Source organism: Olea europaea, chromosome 17 (genome assembly GCF_002742605.1).
Source record: "Olea europaea var. sylvestris chromosome 17, O_europaea_v1, whole genome shotgun sequence".
NCBI classification, from domain to species: domain Eukaryota; kingdom Viridiplantae; phylum Streptophyta; class Magnoliopsida; order Lamiales; family Oleaceae; genus Olea; species Olea europaea.
The window spans coordinates 21,420,309-21,443,579 of NC_036253.1; the positions used below are offsets into that span (position 1 = coordinate 21,420,309).

Below are 23,271 nucleotides of genomic sequence, written 5' to 3' on the forward strand. Positions count from 1 at the left end.
ACCTCTGCATAAAACTAATGAAAAACAAGCTAAAACAGTATTAAACTATTAAGCCATGCATATGTTGGAACCTTTGTTTCAGTTGGAAAAATCATTCCATATGTATGAAAATTAAACGTAAATCGCATATTAAACTATCATCAAATTTCAATTTTCAATATCAATTTATTATTTATCACAAATCACAGTTTACAACCACATATTATCACATATTCTCAAATACACAAAATTCCCAATTTTCATAAGTTATAAACGTGAACAATCACAATCATGACCCATAATTGATAAATGATAAATCGATGAACTAGAGTCTAAAAGAACAAAAACCAAAAAAAGAAACAAAAAGACAAAGAGAGACAGGGATTGGGCTCATCAGAGGCTCACAAGTCATGGAGAGGCGATGTGGCAATCCTGATGGAGACTCGTCGACAGGAGGTCAGAGAGCGTGCGCAATGGAAGGAGTTTGCCGGCTTCTTCCTTGCTTTGTTATTTGAAATTCAATTGTAAAAGCAAACAATTATATAAGGGGAAAATTCACATCATAAGTGTTATGTTTACCCCAATTCAAAAATGAGGTAATTGTTTGAAAATTCAAAAATCAAGTTTGTATTTAATTAATTAAAAATATTTATTAAATAAAGATAATAAAATCACCGTTACATGATTAATGGTCACAAATTCATAATTATAGATCACAAATTTATTTACTGGTTACATAATATCAAATTTATTGGTCACAGATTATTTTGTGGTCACAAATCAAATATTTCGATGTCACCAATGATTCAAATTATAGGTCACATTTTATCTATGAGTCACATAGATCACAGTTTATTGGTCACAAATTATTTTTTAGTCACATACACCTAATTTTTTTGTCACAAATCAGCCAAATAATTGGTTACAGACGCCCAAATAATTGGTCGCAGACACCCCCCACTCGTCACCTCACCATTATGAGCATCACCGCCTCTTGCCACCACCATCATGAGCACCACCGTGTCTATGACACCACCACAATACCATGCCCACAACACAACAAAACCGACAACACAACAAAAAAGTGCCGAAAAATCACACCACCACCAACAACAACGCATCAGAAATACCACCGCACATAATTACACCCGCGCAACAACACAACAAGATAACCACCACCAACCATATCTAACCCCACCACGCCGCCAACACTACCACACCCACACCCATCACCACCACAGCCAACCAGACCACCCATCTCACGGCAATAATATAGAGACCGTTACACAGATTACATAAATCAGCACACATACTAAAGATCAATGCTCGGACCGACGTCGTGACAACTTCGTAGTCGCGGCGCTCAGATTTTAACCGGAAAATCGTTTTCATTAACACCACCACCACGCCACCAAGACCACTGCCGCCACCACCATCAACACCTCAGGTCGACGCATTGAAGCTCATTGCGACGCTTAGATTTTGCAACAGTCGCGACAAAGAAGTCCATCGCAGCACCTTCACTCGTCACAACGAGGCGAGGCAAGAGGCACTTAGTTTCCCGACGCTTGCAGAGAAAAGGCCTATGGTGGTCTCCGATGATGGAGACGTGAGATGGTGAAAGAGCACAGATACGAGAGACATGAGAGACAAAATGAGATGGAGAGTGAGGGGATGGAAAGGGGCATTTTAATTTTTGATACAAACCTAATTTATACATTATTAAACTTTGTACCTAGTTTTAGAATTATGGTTTTTAAACACATTGTTTTTTGTAATTTCCTCATTATACAAACCATTAAATCAGGACCAGTAGATTGGGCCAATTATTTTTTTTAAAAGAATAGGCCCAAAAGAGAAAGGCCCACAATTAAGAAAAGGTTCAATCCACTCTCCTTCATTTTCCTAACTTCAACTGTAGCTTCAAGTTTCATCAATGGCTCGACCTGTAAATTCTTCTCTTCTTGGTCCTGTGCAAGCATACTGGAGTTTTCTATGTCAACCCTAAAGTCCAGTGCGTGCAACTGCCCACATTGGACTCTAAGTAGCTCCGGCTCTGACTCCATGAACCCTTCGAAAAAGTTGGGTATATATTTAGATTGATTATACTTATATTAAGCCCTTATTTGTTGGGAATTAAAATGAGATTTTTAGTAAATTAAAAAAAAAATTTGGATAAAATATGTGATTGAAAAGTTATGATACACATAAGATGTATGGTTAAAATTAATTATTAACTTTAATTTAGAATAAAATCCATGTTTTAATTTCTAACAAATATTGGCAAAAATATGGTCAATAAGCTACGTGCCAAAACCCATTAATCTATTCTGAATCATGAGAATCAGAGAAGATCGAACTCCATGGCAACATCGTTTTCTTCTTCTTACTACTTATCCAGTCCTCGCGGCAACCAAAGCCGGTCCTGGGCACAAGCCTCATTTGCCCGTGCATCAGGCCCAAAATCACAAATGGCCTATTTTGGCCCAAAGTTTTTTTTTTTTAATATTAAAAGAAGGAAAAGGAAAATAGTTTTTTTATTAATTGTGAGATGATTGAGATATTTGTTTGTTGTTTTAATATTAAGTTTGAAGTTAATAATATGTTACATAATATATCGTTGAATTTTGCATTTACGTTGATTTTGGAACCTAATTTTTGAACTCACCTCGGGCCCCGACAATCACAGGATCGGCCCTGGCAGCAACCAATCTCCCACTCCAACGCAACGGCTAGTTAGCATAGTACTTGTTTGAACATTTGAACCTTGGACTTCGGGGAAGTGAAGGGTAAGATTTAAGTACAATTGAAGAAGAGAGAGAGGAATCCTAGCCGTAAATACTAAATAATTCGTCTATATATTCAATAGGAGCATGAGAGAGATAGACAGCATTTATTGTTGAAGACGGGATACAATAATTTCTCTGACTGGTAAACTAAATGGCCTTTCTCGCATTGCTACCAACATCTGCCCTTCTCTGCAACCTAACGCACTCCTCCACTACTCATTTAATGGACCCTTTCGCCTTTACAGTAATGCAGTAACTCCATTTTGCTCTCAAGATTAAGAGCCATTAATCCATTCAGAAGGGTTAATTAAAACTTAAAAAATATGGGTCCATTTGTATGCGATTTTTCATAGATTTAGCTTGCTAAATGCAGGGCTAACTTGTGTGGAAGCAGATTCATTTGTTGGGGGAGAGGGTCTCCGTGTTACTAAGTTTGGTGGTGGTGCTGCGCATACTGGGATCACTGAACTCGTTTGAACTGCTGGAGCTGTTCTTTGTGGATTGTACCCTTGCAGGAATTGCAATTTTAGATGGAGACGTTAGCCCAATAAGGCTGGTTCTAATATGGGTATTTCTTGCATCATCTGCTATTTGATCAGGCAATAAATTGTTGAGCTTCCTATTATTGCTCATTTCAATAGGCTTCTTGATGAACTTCGATATACCATTGAGCAATCCATCCTTATCCGTTTCCACAATGGCTGACGCTTCTTGGAGTTCAGCTTGTGAATTCTTCATGATTTGTGTTGGGGCAGTCTTTGGATCTGTTTGATAGAAAGCTTGACAATTTGTGGACAAACTTGGGGGTAAGATTTTTGACATTGTTCTGGGTGGAGGAGGGAGCAGAGATAGAAAACTGTTCTGTTTTTGCCTTGATTTTTCCAAATTAGAATCTGAAAACAGATCCATTAGCCTACATTGTTGTTGCTGTGCAGAACCAGAATATGTGGGTTGTGTCTGATGAATATGATCCTTTCTCCTGATTACTCTAATTTCATCTTTGCGTCCAAGATTGGAAAGCACCTTACGTAGATTACTCTATCTTCGTCGTCCCAATCCCGGTTGTCGACTTCCTTATTTGTCTGAGACAGTGAATTAAAATTTGACACTCACAGAAGAATCAATATTTTTTAAACATTCAACAATGTATAGAACAATTGATAAGAAAGGAAATAAATGACATATAAAATGTACTTGTTTTCAAAGATGACCAGGCAGCAATTGCAGCATTCTTCTCAGCTTGTTTCTTTGTCTTGGCTGATTCACCAGTAAAACTCATTCCAGCAAGCTCTACTGTACTAGTAAAAACTGGAACATGACCAGGACCTGTTCTAATGGTTGTGTACAATGGAAGATCCAGTCCAGCTTTGTGAGCAGTCTCCTGAAGGAGATTCTTATACACTCCAGACTCGTCCTGAGTAGATATAGAAACAGATTGAACATATGAACATGCTAATATATAGAAGCAAATTAACCATTCGCAGCAGAAATGAACTTACAAAAACTCTTGCTGTTAAGGATCTTGAAGGACCTCTGGCAGAAAGGGTATTGAGAGCCACTTCAGCCGCGGCGTGCTCGGCCTGCCGTAAAGTGGTGCAGTAAGTAGGACTCACAAAAACTTCTCCATTGAAATTTACAGAAGCTTTGAATCTTGGAACATGATCAGGACCTTCTCTCATGCAGCATATGAAGGGAGATTGAATCGGCTTCTCTGAGCAAGTTCTTGTAGCTGATTCTTGTACATATCTGCCTAAAAGAAACCAAACCCATCAAACAACTTGCATAAACCAACATATTTTAAACAAGTAACAGAGATTGAGCTTACTCAATTGAAGCGATTTGACTCTCCTACTCCTGCATAAGCAATGGGAGTTCTCCTTTCGGGATCAGAGTAAAAGTCTTCAGTATTAAGACAGACACAGACAGAGACTTGCTGAAATTGGAAGTCTACTTTTCCAGGGGTCAGTCTTCTGAATGACCGGATTATTGGTTCTATTTTCCACAATGACTTTACTATTGGAAATACTATTTTACCCTTACTTTTATTATTTGCAAGATGTATCCTATATCTTTTCTAAATTTTACAATATTTCTTCTCCTTTCGGGATTCGTTAATCAGGACTTATGTTTATATTTTTCAATCTTTCAGACACTTCTAAATATTCTCTGTATCTTGATAATTCTTCAAAGATTCTAGGCTGATCTTTCTTAGTTATGTTTCCTAGAACTATTCCTTCTGAAACTTCTTGTATATCTTTATATTTAGTTATAATATCTTCTACTTTTTTTATTTCTCTACTAGTTCTTACAGAATCAAATTTTATATTATACTCACAATAATAATCTATATCTCTATATATTTTTTCAAGTTTTTCTTGGCCAACAGAAAATGTCTTCAGACTTTTCAGTTAATTTAAGTAAAAGCGAAATATCTTTCTTATCTAAATATAATCTAGGATCATTATCATCATTAGAAGTGGATGTGGATGCTTGTGAATTGTTCATCAAACTTAATCAAAGCATAAGCATGTAAAAGCGAGTAAATAACTTACAGTAATCGAATAAAAGTAAACAGGTTTTCCCTTCAGTATGCTCTTATAAATGTTTTGCATGTACTTAATCAATCTTCTGAATCAAGTAAAGTTTAAAATGTTTTTTAAAATCATTTGGGTCCACAACTGCTTCCGCAAAAAGGTTTTTCAATTAAGGTTGCATTTCTCATTCTAGAAAACTAGCCGTGTTTCCACAGACGCTATCTCACAGTATCTAGAGTCTCTGTTTTCACCTCTATTTAGACTCTTTTCAGAATCAAGTTCTTACTTGGAATGAAATTTTAAAAAGATAACTCACATACAAGATGCTACGATTTTGTTAGAAAACTGCATTTTTTCCCTAAACCATTCATCAAAAATGAGTACTTTGGAATGGCTAACATCCATTCAAAATCAATATTTTGAAAATCTTTTAAAATATCTATCTTTACTGCCGAGGAATCATGAGAAATTTAACGAAATCCTTTTATGAAAGTTTTGTTGAACATAACAAACTTTACTTTAATATTCATCAATTGAAATAGCACATGCTTACAATCTATATTTACATACCTTTGGTACTCACCTTATAAAGTTTAGAACTCCATAAGTAATTACCTTATTACAGGCTTTGCTCTTCTTTGACTACCTAAAAATTTTCTGAATACAAGTGGTATATACAGATTAAAAAAAAATCTCTTTTTTGATATGATTCTTCTGAGTCTCTCCTCCCTTTTATAGAAGACTTTGAGAATCTTTTCTTGACAGGTGTCTCCCTCTTCCTTTTGTTGGCTAGCTCTATAATCTTATCTCCACCAATTTCTCCATTATTTTCTTGTTAGATGGACCTCTCTTTTAGAAATTATCTGTCTTATCTTTGAATTTGTCTTTCACTTATGACAATCAGTAGGTGAGTAGTCACAATTATGAAGACTTTCTTGTACTCTCTTTTGTCTTTTAGTAGTCACAGTTTTTTTTTAATAAATTTCTTTATTAAAGTAGTGATAAAGGGCCACTTTTGTCACTATTACTTTTTCATTTTTGAATCAAAGAATTCTACAGGGAGTTCTTCACTGTTGAGGGATGCTTGACTTATATCTTCCACAACGTAGTATTCACAATGGTGGTCACTGTAGTTCCAGAATAGTTTGCACAGTTTTTTCGCATAATTGCGGATAATAATTGGTCAATATAACATATGTCTTCTTCCTTTATAGTCATCCTTGCATTTAAGTAGATTATATGGTCTTCAGATGGATAAATCCATATTTTTTCTTTCTCAATAATAATCTGAGTTACATGCTCAAATATTTCTTTGTACCCTTTTGCTCTTCTGTAGGGCATCATATTTATAATATCTTGGTATCCATTTTTAACAACCTTTTGACTGGTTGGTAAAAAATGTTGGTTTGTAAGTCCTATTTTAATAATATGGAATGATGGATACATATGTTCAAGAACGGGATCCTATTCCATAGTGGCTGAATGGAATCTGATGTATATGTTTGTTGTCTTGACAACTTCAGTATATCTTTTTACAGCTTTTCTGACGTTGGCTGGAAGTTGTGCTATTTCTTTGAGATCTTTACTGGGATATATACAGAGTATATTTCCTATCTCGAAACAGTTTCATACCCAGTTGGCTGGTGCTTCTGGATAGAAGTTTATCTTGTTGTATTTTGCATAGTGGAGAGTTTTCATCCACTTTTCTATTTTCAGATACCAATCTGATAAAACATTAAAAATAACAATAAAGAATATGACTTCTTCATGGTTATCTTTTTTGGAAAATTTTGCCTCATAGCATATTTTGACAATATCTTTTGGATCTATTCTTTCAATAGAAAGTTTAGATTCAGTTTGGCTCTGTGAAGAGCTACCTTCACTTTTAATATTTTGAATATCTTCCCTAGTGAGAATTTTGATATCTTCATTACCAGTAATAGGCTTAAGTATTCCCTGTGAAGGGGTTCCTACTACCTTCTTCTCTTTTCCTTTATTTTCGGGGAGAGAGCTAGTATTTATTGGTCCCTGTGAAGGAATACTAGACTTGGTACAAATTACTTCTGCCCCAAGGGCTATATTTTTACCTTGAAGGCTATCTTGGATATTTTGAATTTGTATTTCCAAATAGGAAACTTTTATCTCAAGTATTTGGACTTTTGTCCTTAGTTGCTCTAGCTTTATCCCTGCTGAAATAATCAGGAAGAAAGTTAGTTTTACCTTTTATATATTCAATATCAAATTTGAAGTATGAAAATCAAATTTGTATCCTGATAATATATCTATTAGCAATAGATGGATCAACATTATTTTTCGAAAAAACTTTAACTTGAGTATTATCAATTCTAATCAAAAACTTTTTTGGTAATAAATAATCTTCATATTTTTGAACTCCCCTTTTTATAGCAATGAGTTCTTTCATGTTCGTCTTATATCTCGTTTCAACTTCTTTGAATGTTTCTGATGTATAACCTACAAGTATCTTAGGACAAGAACAATTCTTTTCACATTTATATTCTTTATTATTCTTTTTAACCTTTAATACTGCTCCCCAGTAATTATTCGAAGCATCAGTTTCAAGGATAAATAAATATTCTTCTTGTGGAATTATAAGTTTGGACAATACTTTTAATTCTTCTTTTACCTTTCTTATATTTTCACAATCTTGTTTTTCCCAAGACCACATTATATTTTTTCTTAGTTTTGAAAGAAAATAATTTTTCAGTTTAGCACAATTTTCAATGAATCTTTCAACATAATTTAATATACCAAGGAAGCTTTGCAATTGTTTTTTATCTTTGATTTTTTCGGGAAATTCTTGAAGTTTCTCTCCAATATGAGATTGCAATTGCAATTCTCCTTCTTTTATAAATAATCCTAAAAATTCTATTTCTGTTTTAGCTATCTCAACTTTCTTTTGAGAAAGTGTAATACCATGTTTTTTCATAATATAACAAAATTTCTCAAGATGTTCAATATGTTCATCTATATTATTTGAATGAATAAGTAAATCGTCTACATATGTTATACAAAAATGAGTAATTGATTTAATTACCTCATCCATTCGTTTTTGGAATATCTGTGGTGCATTTTTCAACCCAAATGGCATTACATCCCATTCGTATTGTCCAAAGGATTGGAGGTACTAAATGTAGTTAATGGTTTGCTTTCTTCTGTAAGTATGATTTGCTAAAACCCTGACTTACAATCAAATTTTGATAATATCTTTTTATTCTGTACTTGCTTAATAACGGTGTCCTTATTTGGCAAGTAATATCCATCAAATTTGGTAACTTCATTTAACTTTTTATAATTTATCACCATCCTAGCCTTTCCTCTTTTTATCTCGCTATGTTTTCTAACCATAAAGGTTGGTCTGCTATGTGGACTTTTACTGTGCCTAATCAATTTTGCTCCTAGCAGTTCTTTTATCTGGTCTTTAAATTCCTTTTGGTCATCTACACTATATTTCATGGGTTTGACTCTTATTATAGTGTCTGGATTGATTAATTCTATTTTTGCCTTTATTTTGTCTGTATTATATTTTTCTAATAGATTTTCAGAATATGTTTCAGAAATTTCTTTTTTCAATTTTTCTAACCTATTTTCTGTTGTCATTTTTAAGACTGTAACTGGTTTAAATTTTTCTGTATTCCAACATCCACCACGCTGGGTTGAGGAACTTTGATAGTTTATGTCTTTATATGTTATGGTAACAGCCTTATTTATTTTTGGTGTAATTATTTTGTGTGTACAAGGAGTTGTGAACATATATTTATTAATATATTGTATAAATGTTGCATATTTTTTAATAGAAGATTTTGTCCTGATAAAATATCACAACCAATTATGGTTGACATATATATTATATCAACAAATACTTCTCTAAATGAAATTAGAAAAGGTACTTTCGTAACTTATTTGTTGTATATTACCTTATTTCCACCTGCTATTGTAGCGGTGACAATCTTTTTTGAATTATATTTCCAGTATTCAGATGGTAGTACATTTAGTAAGCATAAGTTTATTGTACTTCCTATATCTAAGTGAGCATGAAATTTAATTTTGCAATAACTTTTTATATTGAGTGTAATTTCAATATAAGGACTCATGGAATTAGTACTAATTACCCTTTCCATGATAACAATGATTTCATATTTTCATCTATTCTTGATATGATGATTGAATTATCATCAACTGTTATTTTTAAATATTCTTGGCAGATTTTATAAGAACTATGTTTCTCAAGAAAGTTCATCCCTAGTAATATAGGTGAACGATCAACTCCATATAATTCATCTTTATATAGATTATTTCTTTAGTATATTCTTTCTGATCCTCTCCCATAAGTATAAGAGGGAACTTTACATATTTTCTTATTTTAAAATTATTTCCTAAATAATCTTTGAATATATATGGTTCTGGTATTTCAAAATCTATTAAATGACTAACAAATTTAGCATTTACATGACTTTTATCTATCCAGTGTCTATTAGGACAAGAAGATTTTTCTTATATCCTTCTTGATTTACATATCTTGTCTTAATGTAATATTGTGAACTCGATGGTTCAGCAATACTTAATTTTTTGAGTTTGCTTATCTTAGAGTCTTGTCTAGAGGGGAATCTTACAATAAGATTATCTCCTTTTAGGCTGACACTATTTCTTCTTACCAGTTTTCCTTCAGAATTAATTTCTCTAACTTGTTTATGGAAATTAAGCATTATCTGTTTTGGTATAGTAACTTCATGTTCTTGGTATTTTCTAGGAGGTATATATTGTGTTAATTCCTCAAAATCTTTATGTATGATAAATTATTAGTTATTTTTCTTAGATTATTATGATGGCTGGTATTAAAAGCAAAAATTGATTTTATGCTTATGCTAATGGCCTTACTTTTTCGTAACATTTTCATGTTTCCAATTCTATAATATAGATTGAAACTTTGGTCAATATTTTCATCAATTAGTGATATTGCATAATTTGGTTTTACTGTAAATATTATCTTTTGATAGACTAAGTTTCCTACAACTATTCCTAATAGAGCATCTATAGGATCTTGTAAGATTCTGTTATCCATACAATATATTTCTATTGGTATGTCCATACCTTCTCTAAAAAATCATTTTACCATTATCTGGACACCTCCTATTTCAATGCATTTCAATTTGTTTCTTATGTTTTCCGGAATTTTCGATAACTTTTGTTTTGCCCATTCTTTTGTAATTATAGGAATTCTTGTTTTTCTTATAATATCTTCTATATTGATAGACATTTCTTTATAATTCATACTTACAATTGTTTTATTTACTCTTGGTAGTATTCCTAAGAATCTTTAATGGAATACATCTTTTTCTTGTAGGTCTAATATTTTCTTGGTTATTCCTTTGTATTTTTTAATATCAAAGGTAATTTCTTGATTTATACATTCTATCGAGTCTTCAACTTTTTCAGTTGTTTCAACTTCTATTTCTAGATCTGCTTGTTGTATCTCTTGATTCATATATATTATCTCCTCAGAATCTTCTTCTGATGAGGATGTAACTAATTCATAAATGCTACTGCATTCACTGCTTAAATCTCCAAAATATTCAATTGGTTCTATATCACTAGCATCTTGGATTTTTTCATAAATTCTAAGAGTTTTTATATTTTGTCTATCCTTCTTTTTAGGATATTGAGGGGCAATGTGTTCTTCTTCATTACAGATGAAACATCTACATTTTTTAATATTTCTTGGTTTAGATTTTTTATTCCAATTTCTTTTCTTGAAATATTTTTTGTGTGGTTTAAAATTTCTTTTCTTAATTTTTTTGTAGTTTTTGAATTTTCTTTTATATTTCTTATATGGTTTATATTTCTTCTTATCGCATTCAAATTGTTCTATTTGGCCTATATCTTTGTAACAACACAAGGAATTCTTTCTTATTTTATATGCTTTCCTACTCTTTAAAGCTTCTCTGCACCACATGCCTATCATTCTTTTTGTAAATTCAATCCTACTTCCGAGACTATCTATTTTTACTCCTCCTTCTTCTCCTAGAGTTATAGGTAATAATTTCTCATATTCTTTTAATAACTTGATTCCCCATGGGAATAGTAATTTCGTAAAATAAGACTTTAATATAGGCTTATTTTCTTGATAATCTTCTTGATTTAATATATAGTATAATTCCTCAAATTTACATGTATATTTTTCTAATTCACACACATCACATATTCTCAAATTTTCTATTGCTATCATTCCTTCATTATATTCATCTTGTTTTCTATCTTATTTATTAGAAGCATATCTATCTCCCAAGAACTCTGTTCTTAAGGCTCTTTCAAATCTTTTTAATATTTCTTGTATATTTTGATCATTTAAAGTATTTATATTATCTAATACTTCAATTCTATTTTCTCCATACTTTATTCTTTCTTTTATAGATTCTGGCAACTTTCTCTACCATTCAGAAACAATTCCTCTGAATGTATGTTCTATAAATCCAAAAGTTGTATATGTTTCCCATTTATTAAATTGTATTGTTAAGTCTGTACTTTTCATCCATGTTTCAATGACTTTATTTTTATCTACACAATCAAAATCTATCCATATTCTTGTTGTGTGGATTGATTCATTATAAGTTCTCATTGGATTAATTTCTTTTATGGATTGTTTTCTTATATTTTCAGTGTATCTTTTTTGTGTTTTTCTATATTGATTAATATCTTCGTTAATAGGTATTGTTGTATGATAAGGATAATCATATTCTTCATCACTACTGAATTCTATTTTTATATCTCGACTTGTTGATGGATTGGTATTCATCTTTGTATTTTCCATTTTTTCAATTAATTCTTCTAACTGTTTTTTATATTCATCATATTTTTCACCAGTAGATTTTAAGAATTTTTGTTCTAGTTCTTCTACATCTGTAATCATATATTGATTTTCTTCATATTTTTTCCCTTTATTATTTTCTTTTTGTGTTATCTTAAAATCTTAAAGTGGATTAATTATAATCCTATTTTTCCTTTAAGGTTTTTATCTAAAATAGCATTTCCAATTTGTAGATTATGTTCTAAATTTTCTAGTCTTTTGTGTATATCTTCAAAACTTTAATTGGTGGCGTTTTTAAGTAAGTAGGGATAACTTGGTTTTTTTTTGTTTTTCAACTTTTTTCAAAAATTCTTCGATTATATTTTCTTCATCTACTAAGTTCATCATAATTTTAGGTTCGTAACTTAGCTCTGATACCATTTGGTCGGAGTGTACAGCGGAGAGGTTAAGATTTAAAAGCTCTTCAGATCTTCTTTTAAATAACTTATTTCATTATCTATTGCATTTCTTAGATCAATGAAATTTTGTATAATATTTGGGGTTAAATTTATTAAAGATTCATGATCTATATTTCTTTGGGGACCTAATTGAAGGTTTTTATACATTGTAATGTCTTTAGTTGCAAATTCTCTATGAGGGGGTATTTTTGGAAAGATTATTATTTAAAGGTTATTCTTCAAACAATTATCTTTTCAGGTTTAATCTCACAATTTATTCTTATATTTAGGTTATTAGCAGGTATTTCCTCACTTTTCCAGCCCAAAAGAAATGCTACTTGGTGACGTTTATATTTGCTTGCATAATTTAACTTAGTAATGGCAAAATTAGATTATACAAGTCATAATTTATTCTACCCTTTTTGGTCCTTTTTCCAATGTTGCACAGGATCAGATCTCACATTTTAGGCTTCTACGAAATTTGTTGACTCAATTAAAGTTTTTTGTCTCTTGACTTCCATTCTGAATCTTCTGCAAGTTTATTGACTCGTTAAGCGTCATGTCATGTCCTATTAGATATCATTATCATTGTCCGCTGGTAGATATGTAAAGACTAGGGCTGTAAGCAAAAATCGCAAAATCGAATCGAAATTGCATTTTAGAAACCGTCGGTTTGGTGCTATGTGGACCCGGTCAACGAAATGATTTTGACCCAAACCAAACCGGTCAAAATGGTTTGGTTTAGGTTTGAGAATTTTAATTACGGTTTAAAATCAAACCGGATCGGTGAAAAAATATATAAAAATAAAAAAATGAAAATTTTTAAAAATTCATCCAAATATGTAAAATTCAATAGTTTTGTCATTTGTGGGTATTTTTGTCAATTCCTAATTTTCTAATACAGATATATTATTATTATTATCATCATCATCATCATCCAATAATCCTAATATATATTTAATAATTTTAAGACTAACATAATCTATCAAAAACTTTTTTCCTCGTCAAAATTTAGATGAACTCCAGTCGACACCCAACACAGTTTTGAGCCACCGACACTACACACTTCTTTTCGGATTTTTCACGCATCTTCAAAGTCGAATTGAAGTCTATTATACCAAATCGAAGACAAAGAGATTCTAGATCTTCGGTGATAATATTTGCTACAAATAAAGTTTCAGATCAATAATTTTTTGGAGCAAACTAAGGTAAGAATTTGAAATTAAATGTGTTTCATAACATCATACAAACGTAAACTTGTGTAATTGTTATGTTTAGATACTATAAACAATTGCTTTATTATTGTAGTTGGTTATTCTCTTTGTTTAATCAATATCTTTTTTTTCAGATATAATAATCACGAGGTCTTGTTGGACATCATTATTTTTTTGACCTTATATCTAGTTTAGTAGACTTGTATTATAACGTTATTTTATCGTCATTAACCTAAAAAAGGTGAACAAAAATGAAAAAAAAACTGTGTTTTAGTTTATTGTAATTTCACTTTGATTTAGTTAATATTTAAATTTATAGTAAATATATTTAGTCTCTGTTTGAGCCATATTTTTCATATCATCATAATGAGAAAATTGACTATTGGAGAGGAGGTTGGGTCCCACACATGAAATAGCAGGTTAACAAAGACGGCTTGACTTGTAGAATAACAATCCAAATTTTCATTTTTTTGTCCCAAAAATTTGATTCAAACAGGGGCTTAGTTTGTTTTAGATTTATTACTAGTGAGATATAAATATATATTAAATTCAATGAATTAATGACATAAAAGTAGACGGGCAAAAAATATATGGCGAAACCGGCGGCTTAAAACCGGACCAAACCGTTAGGTTTATGTTTGATTTTTTTTCAAACCGTTCAAAATGGTTTGGTTTAGGTTTGAGTTTTTCTCAAACCGTTTTAAACGGTTTGATTTGAAAATTTGTCAAAAATTGGTAAAACCGAACCGCTTACACCCCTAGTAAAGACCTACTATTTTCGCCCTTGGTATAACAGATCCAACAGAGATGTTCCCCTCTTATGTTACTGTAATTTATATACTTCAAAAGAAGCAATATACCCGTGTGGTTACGAAAATAACAAAAAGGAATGGCCAAAGCAAACAATTAGAACTCTTTACTAACTCAATCAACACAATACACAATTGGGATTAAGAAAGCAACCCTCATACAAAGCCACGTTTTTTTTTTCCTTTAGCTACAGCCAAAGAAACACTCCACGCCCGTCAATCAAGTCACATACGATGGCACAACAATATGGTAAGTTAAATCACCACTAAACCGAATTTAACTAAGATCAACATATGAATTTGAGCATTGTCCAAATGTCGTTGCAACTTGGTCTATGTTGGTCGGAGAGTACTGCTGCTTCCTCCAGATGTGTTCGACTCTCCCATTCTAGATGCCAAAGCGAGAACTTCAGGGGACATTTCCCAGCTTCCACTTTTCCTTCCCCAACTGGATCTCCTGGGATGTATTCCAGCTCGATCACCCTTGTCTACAGTGTTCCTTACCTCTGGGGACATTTCACCTAATCCACGTTCCTTTAAGCCATCGTTGTCACTCAACTGCCCTTCGTGTTGATCCAAGACAGCACCAACATCTCCCCACACTGCCTTCCTTCCCATCTCAATATCCTCCACTGCTTTACCCATATTTGGACTAACAAAACCACCACCTACAGATCGAGCTGGCAAAGCAGGTTCCCTCGGTACCTTTGCCCTAAAGTTGTTCTTAGATGGAAGGACAGGACTGCAAAATACTTCCATGAAGTTCTGAAAAACTCCTTTGTTATAGGGATTGGCACGCCGATCATACCGATATCTAAAATTTTCATAAGTAGTCTGCAAACAGCACGGAAACCTTTTCCATTAGTCACAACAAAAGCATGATAATTTTAATGTTCAAATACCAGGTTGATAAGGGAAAGGTCAGCTCTGACCTGATCCGTACTGATGAGATACAGATGGAATGCAGTAAGACCACCAACAAACCAAACTGATATAAAGGTGTAGATAATTAAAACAATAGAAGCGGGGGTCTTGACCATCGCTTTCCATATTGATATCTCGTCACTAACCATAATCCTTTTCACATAAACCCAGCAGAAACTGAAAACATATATACAAAGAAGAGTCGTCGAGAATACAAACATGAAGAAGAAGCGGTAGTTCCTCTGCGATCAAAGTTGTTAAAGATTCAGAACACGAGTCAAAGTGCAATTATAAACCACAAGACAATAGTGTCTATAGTTAATGGCACTAGATGGGAGATTCAGTTCTAGACAATGTAATAAAGTATATACCTAATGGCAGAGTTACCAAGAACTTAATGATTCTAGACCAGAGTAAATTTCTGACCTTAAATATGTCGAACAAAGGGTATTGGCAATTATGGGCTATCAAAAATAAAACCAACAGTAGAATTTTTTTATTTTTTCATTATTATTTTTTTTTAATAACCAGAAGCAAGATTGACTAGGGCTATGCAATCGGCAAAATATGGAAAAATTGCACAAATTGGCACAATATGATTTAATGACTTAGTCTGACTGTTTCAGTCAAACAGACATGTCATTCATAGCCATGATTTGTATAGATTTCTTTAACTTTTGGCTAAAGAAAAGGTCTCCAAGTATTACTATTTGATAAAATAAAAAATAAAAAAGAACTCTTATTAAGTATTTTTATCGAGATTCAATGAAATCTCACGATATAAAACATTGAAATCAACACTTTAATGTGAAAGTCAAACCAAATTAATTGAAGACATATGCAGAGATTATTGATTAAGAAACTGAAGCAGTAAAATAATTAAGAAACTGAAGCAGCAAACCCAAGTCCATAGAAAAGTTATTGCTAATTGACTGAAGTGGAAAGCAAAAATATTCTGATAAAGACATTCCACAGTAATATCAGCATGAATCTCAAAGTGAATGATGTGCTATAGCAGGGTGTGAAGGTGATGCTATAAAAAAGAAAAACATAAACTGTAGCACAATTTTTTCACACAACAGCATCACAATTAATATTGGTTATCTCAGGCAAAAAAAAAAAAAAAAAAGCATTTAAAACATCTTTTCGATTAAGGTTATGCAAATCCATCAACTAAACCTTGATGTATGATTTATACTCCTGAAGTTCAAATACAGAGAATGCCTACTTATTCTGGTAAATTGTGAAGACCGACTATAAAACCAATAAATCACTACAAATTCAGTGTCCAACCTCCTTTTAGATGTCTAATATGTTATATGACTAGAAATGTTGGCAAGGTACAAAGGTCAACCTTAAAACCAGGCTCCACAGCAACCATATGTCAATGGTGATAATTCACACTATTCACTCTATCCATTTCTTTGGAAGCAAAATTTTATTCCGTTATGTATTTCAAAATTTGTTACACGTCCAAGAATGAAGTTGTGCATACCAAATATTTAAAGTTGAAATGGAAAATTCAGTGTGTTGCTTATTTAAAAAGGAAAACACACAACACTTTCATTGGCAATTGCAGGACCTAACTTTCAGAATATGCTTCTCTACTCAAGGCGACATTCAACTCGAGATTAGATATTGACGAAGTAGCAGTGGAAAAGCAAGTCAAGTACTAGAGAATGCACTCTTACCAGTCCAATGCACTGCCCTACCCAAGGACAGTGATGATCAAATCGTTCAACGCAGTTATTACATATTGAACAGTGAGAGCAGCGTGGAGGTCTATAAAGCATACATGTGTCGCAGTACTTAATTTTCACAGTAATGCCATTAACCTCAACTTCCTTAATGCGAGGCAAGCGTAACTGTGGGGTCTGTGCACCTTCTGCACTTCCATTGTAACCTTCAGGTTCTGGAGGGTGAGCATTACGAGGAATTATACCTGGATCTCTTCCAGAAGTTAGTAGGAGAAGAATTAAATCCTGAAAATTCAACAGAGAAAAAAAGTTATTCAACATCGAATAAAGTTTCAAGATTCTTTTACGTGACATGCCCAAAAAGTACATGTCCAGTTACTGCTACCTATTGATAACAATCTAATGTCTAAGCCAAAAATATATGGTCCAGCCCAGCATAAGTAAGCAAGAAACCTTCTCATCGAAAAATCTTTTTGTTAATCACAAAACCTCCAAAATCAATCCATCAGCAACAAATACAATGTGGTGATAATTCATAGCACTAGCACCACCTACAAAATCTTTTCTGATCAAACCTAATCCATAGCTAAGCTAATCCTAAATGGAATGAAATGACGTTGGGGGAGTTTATTAAAACCATTGAATTCAGAATATGGTAAAGTAGCTCCCGGGTGGGAAACGATTCCTTTGACTGATGTCTCAATGGCTCTATTTTGTCAACTTAGTCACAAAGCATGGTTGATAGTGTTATAGTAGTAATGCATAGAAAAGCTTACTCGATCAGGTAACATAAAAAAGGGATACGTTACCAACAAATCAGGGCAAGTTTGAAGGCCAACGTCCTGTTACAGGTCTAACATAAGATAAGTCAGTACAAACCCAAACTCGCAGCAACTACCAGAGATAATTTACCTCATCATGTAAAGAACTTGGTTTTAATTGGAAGAACAAATGAACAGATTACTTTACTAATTGCATCAACATTAGGTGTTGAGAAAAAATCTACACCATCCCTGTATAAACATAGAATATAAAACTACCATCCTGACCCTATGACCCAAGAAGCACCAAAACGCGATTTTTTGAAAAAGTTTGACACATTATTAAAATAATATTTTTGAACTTATTTTAATTTAATAGTCTAAAGTAATAATATTTTATATTTATTGCATCATATGTATAACTAAGTTTATTTTTTAATGGAGGGTAAAATGGTAAAAAAATTAATTCACATAAAATTTTACATTTTGCTTTGTTATAGTATAAAATTGAAACAAAAAAGTAAATTAAATATATGCTACAAAAACTAATTTTACAAAATGCATTTAATATTATTGGACCCAACAATGAAAACTACATTGGTTTACACAACTTTTAATTTCCAGTCAACAGGTCTTTTCATTTCTTCTTTATTCTTCCTTCTTCCGTCGTCTTCTTCACAGGATTCTTTCTTCTTCCTTCTTTTCTTCTTTCTTCTTCCTTCTTCTTCATCTCCGACACGACACAAGCGACATGCGTTGGTGACATGTCGGAGATGTACTAGTGTTGATATATGTCGGACACCGACACATCGACGCCAGCAGCGTGTCGGTGCTTCCCACCTATGACTGTTACTTTAGCTTTTACCACTTGCTACAATATAAAGTCTCACTAATCAAAGTAAAACCAGTTTAGTTCATGAATACACGTAGCCCCTATTGTATAAGTTAGAAAATTAACTGTTTTCCACTCCCTTTCTTTTTTCTTCATTTTTTCTTGAAAAAAAAATGAAGAATATAACCATCCATAGAATATACCCAAGATGTCCTATCCAAAATGTCTTAACTATTAACTTTAGCATTATTAAGTAGTGAGTCCTTGGCTGAATTAGAAAGTTCATCAAGAAGTATACATGGAGTCCAACAATCAGTATAGATGCCATAATTTGAAGCATATCATTCGCCAAAATAAACAAACCTCGTTACTTCAGTCGCTCAATTTTTTGTCCACCAATCATCATTCCAGCTTCCAACGGTTTTATAATTTATTGAATAAGTCGAGAAATTTGGTATTTTGGAAGGAAATAATAAGATAGAATGCAAACAAACCTCGTTACTTCAGTCGCTCAATTTTTTGTCCACCAATCATCATTCCAGCTTCCAACGGTTTTATAATTTATTGAATAAGTCAAGACATTCGGTATTTTGGAAGGAAATAATAAGATAGAATGCAGATTGTAGTAGGCAAAAAAAGGTGGTTAGTAGTAGCTCCTGCTGCTGAAGAACAAGCAACTAAAATATCCCAAAATTCTGGTCTCTAGGAACCAAAGGAGTGAAGAAGCAAAAGGCAAGCTTCTTCACTGGGACTTTTCCGATGGTAGATGATATCTTTCTTTTCAAATACTTCCAGTACGACTAGATGGCCTCAAAAATAAAACATTCAATGACATTTAAATTAGAACTGCCTATACAACATGATAATTCACAAAAGTCTCTAGGATGAAGAAACGCTCAGCATAAGCTCACAAATGTGCTTTGCTATAGCTTTGGATTTCCCATGTAAATTATTGGTAGAAGTATATAGTTCAGTAATGGCTCTTCTTGATGAGACGAGGAAATATATTTGGTAACTGTTAAGTCTATCAGAAAAATATAATTTCTTCAAATCATTGAATAAGGAAACCTCTCTGAACCCACAGCATAGTATTTCTCCCGAAGGCCTATTTAGGATGACCAAACAATAAAGACAAGGAGAAGTTCATAAGAAAAAATCATCGCACCATCTATATTATGTAAAATGTAAAGGCCAACGCTATCTTACATTCTTACAGCTCCCACCACAGCTGAAAACTACCTAACTGAAGAGTCATGTACTCATCATTTCACTCCGCCATTACCTAGCTGAGCTCCTCAAAATAACAAGCGTGTTAGAAACTCTAAATTAGAAATAGCACCATTAAACAGTGTCTCCCTCGATGAATAAAGTTTTCTTACAGTGATATTTAACCTAAGGAATTTAAAATTGAAATTGCACAGCAATTACAAAAATGAAAAATCTAATAGACCAAAAAATGTTGCCACGGAAGAGAGAGAGACTTACATAAAATGTGAAAACAATGGCAACAAACATAATTGATGCTCCCCAGTGGTGCGAAAAATCATCCGCCAACTTTTTAGCAACAGATAAACAAAAAACAACGACAGGAGCCACAATCAGGAATATTGTGAGCCCCAATGACCTTGCATCCGGCCCAAATATAAACCTTCCTTGAAGCAAAAATTTCTGCAACAAGATAAGCAACCGAACAATTTAAAAACTTAGCAAAAAGCAACAACACATTCTCCATAAATGACAAGGAATTAGGATATCATCTCAAATGACCAAATGCATTCCAGGCTAATGAATTCAACATCAAAGTTCCAGCACTACAATTTTTATTTCTTCCCAGAGCCTGTTATATATAACAGGGAGGGATATTCCCAACACCACAAAAATCTAAACTGGGGTGAAGCGCAAATGTCAATCTTAAATTTATATGTAATTATACTCCTTATATACTAAACAAAAAAATTATATAGAAGCAAACCACAGTACAAGTTGATTCAAGAAAAGAAACTATACCTTTAAACCCACGCAAATCAGGGTTCTTAAGTATTTAACTGCTGTAGCGAAATGTGTAAATTAAGTCAAAACTAACATCCCTTGTAGAAAAAGATGTCTTACTTACCAATCATAATGAGCTCTAATTTACTAAAGCCAAGTTTGCAACCTGATAAAGCCGGATTCACATATGCTATTTATATATTTAATTAATACCCTGACAATGGGAGTTAACCTTAACAATAATTATCCTCATTTATCCCATTCTGACATTTCTGGTTTCACTGAGTCATAAAGTTACATCGGAAAACCGTTTTCGCCCAAAATTAATTCTACCATGCCTCAACTGTTAATAAATTAAATGAAATGAGACAAAAATCAAGGCTTTGCCGAAGTTTTTCTTCTTCTCTTTTGTTTTCCGTAGATAAACTTCTTTTTACCCAATTCAAACTAGCACCACAAATTCCAATGAATGGAGAATTTATTATGGCCCCCTTTGAGCCACATTAATATAAGAATAAGAGTGAAAAACTCAAATAATAAATAGAAAGTTTGGCTTTATGTGATTTTATGTGATTAATAACAGTCATATATTTTATTTTAATGGCAAATAATGAGAAACAAACGGTGATATAGAAAAAATGTCTAATGAAGCATAATAATCATCAACTACAAAGCACTCACATTGCTGCCTTTCCAAGTCTGGTAAATCCGGAGGGTATCCGACCCATCAGTGGATCCGGATAGCGGATCGGGCCTCTTCGGAGGAGGAACCACGTACATCTCTCTATTATCCTTGTCCCTCAAGTTGAAATCTTTAATACAAACCCCCACTACCAAAACTCTACACAATCAACTAATGCTACTATAAATACACGCACAACAATATAAAATGAGTGGTTACTTGAAATTTGAACTCTCCGGCGACAAAATTAGCCGTTAAATGAGTTCGATTCCTGCAACGGCGAAGAGTCACAAGAAGGAGGGCGAAGGGAGCCTTGGCACGGTGGGTTGTTGTGTGTGCTCTGCTTTTTAGATGACAGTGGGATTGATGTGAAGGTGCACGCTTTACAGGATGGTCAAACTGACGTGGCATGCTTTGATTGGATTTTCCTGGAATGGGACCCGTTTGGGATTGGCTGTGGACCCCACTCTCCACTGGATCATTTCCCGATCCCTAGTGACATCGGATCCAAGTTCCTGCGGCTGCGGCATTTCCAAATGAATAATAAAGGTAAGTGTACAAAGTACTCCTTAATTTATTTTATTTTCACATATATTAAAAAAATATAATTAATATAATTAAAAATTTAATTATATTCTTTTTAACACATATCTACATTAAATAATAATTTAAATAAGAGTGGTTCATATTTGTTGATAATAAGATAAATTAAAAAAGACTAATGTTTTTTAACACTTGTCTAGATAACTATGTTTAATAGGTTCAATTAAATTAATTATGTGACATTATATTTAAATAAATATATTATTTAATATCGTGCCACCTAGATTGCTGCATAGCACCAATAGTATTTAAATTCAATTTTATTAAAGGCAAGTAATATATAATTTGGAACAGACGAAAAAGGAAAGAAGATGGGCTCAAACATGGGCTATATTTGGTCGGGTACTTTTAAAATTGTCTCGGTTAAACCATCAAAATTTCACATTGACTTTTTAACAATTGGATATTATCACAATGACTTATTGAACATTAAAAAACAATATGTCCTTAAGTATATTATATAATTACAAAATGTTATTTTGTTTACTAGACATTAATATCCTTTTAGTTAACAATTGAAAATCAAACACTTTATACTTAAAAGTTTCAAAATTAGCTAACATTTATTATCTATTTATTTCAACACAGATAAAAATACTCTCATCTTTCATTTGATTCAACCTTAAAATCTGAAAAATTTATCGAATGTTGAGCTCGAAATTTTTTTTATATTAATCACTTCGAACCGGTAAGTATATTTACACATGTTTAATCTCGTTTTCGTTAAATTAGTATATATTTTAATCGTTAATTTATTTTGACATAGATTAGTATTAGTAGATAAATTCTTTTTAAAAGATCTATAATTTTTTTAACTTTAAGAAGAAAAAAATTTATGTCCATCTTTTGGAGTCAAACGATTAAGCATTTGGCTGCTATAAGCTAACAGCCGACAGCCTGTTGTTTGCCGGCTATTACACAGTTTTTTTGGATAATTTTTTTTGCCTCTGAATTTTTTCTTATAATTAAAATTTCTATTTCATGATGCAGATATTGTTGTAATCCTCGTTTGTTATTTTTCTGATTTCGAATTGGATGAAAATGGTCGGTGGGTATGAAAATTGACAAGTGATATACATGGTGGTATTCCAATTTTCGTAACAGAGAGTACATCATACGCGAGAATGTAACTTGATTCACAAAACAAGCTCAATGTTGATCATTCTCAATATGATATGAAACTGAGATTTCTATTCAA

At 32.6% G+C, this 23,271-nt stretch overlaps 2 protein-coding genes across 3 annotated transcripts; both read right to left on the reverse strand.

Moving 5' to 3' along the window:
* Nucleotides 1–3,774: 3,774 nt before the first annotated feature.
* Nucleotides 3,775–4,719, reverse strand: LOC111365840 (double-stranded RNA-binding protein 3-like). 2 transcript variants are annotated; one of them, XM_022986353.1, is made up of 4 exons: nucleotides 4,594–4,719; nucleotides 4,268–4,514; nucleotides 3,963–4,182; nucleotides 3,775–3,850 (listed from the first exon to the last, which is right to left on the reverse strand). In XM_022986353.1, the coding sequence occupies exons 2-4, from the start codon at nucleotides 4,445–4,447 to the stop codon at nucleotides 3,843–3,845; spliced, it is 408 nt and encodes a 135-aa protein (XP_022842121.1). In that variant the 5' UTR covers nucleotides 4,448–4,514; nucleotides 4,594–4,719; the 3' UTR covers nucleotides 3,775–3,842. The 2 variants fall into 2 exon arrangements, with proteins under 2 accessions (XP_022842121.1, XP_022842120.1); XM_022986352.1 differs by lacking the exon at nucleotides 3,775–3,850 and having other exon boundaries at nucleotides 3,872–4,182.
* A 9,947-nt stretch (nucleotides 4,720–14,666) lies between these two features.
* Nucleotides 14,667–21,854, reverse strand: LOC111365406 (probable protein S-acyltransferase 7). Its single transcript, XM_022985929.1, has 5 exons — nucleotides 21,470–21,854; nucleotides 20,285–20,467; nucleotides 17,201–17,491; nucleotides 15,518–15,751; nucleotides 14,667–15,419 (listed from the first exon to the last, which is right to left on the reverse strand). Exons 1-5 carry the CDS (start codon nucleotides 21,566–21,568, stop codon nucleotides 14,919–14,921), a joined length of 1,308 nt encoding a protein of 435 aa, XP_022841697.1. The 5' UTR covers nucleotides 21,569–21,854; the 3' UTR covers nucleotides 14,667–14,918.
* Nucleotides 21,855–23,271: the final 1,417 nt, after the last annotated feature.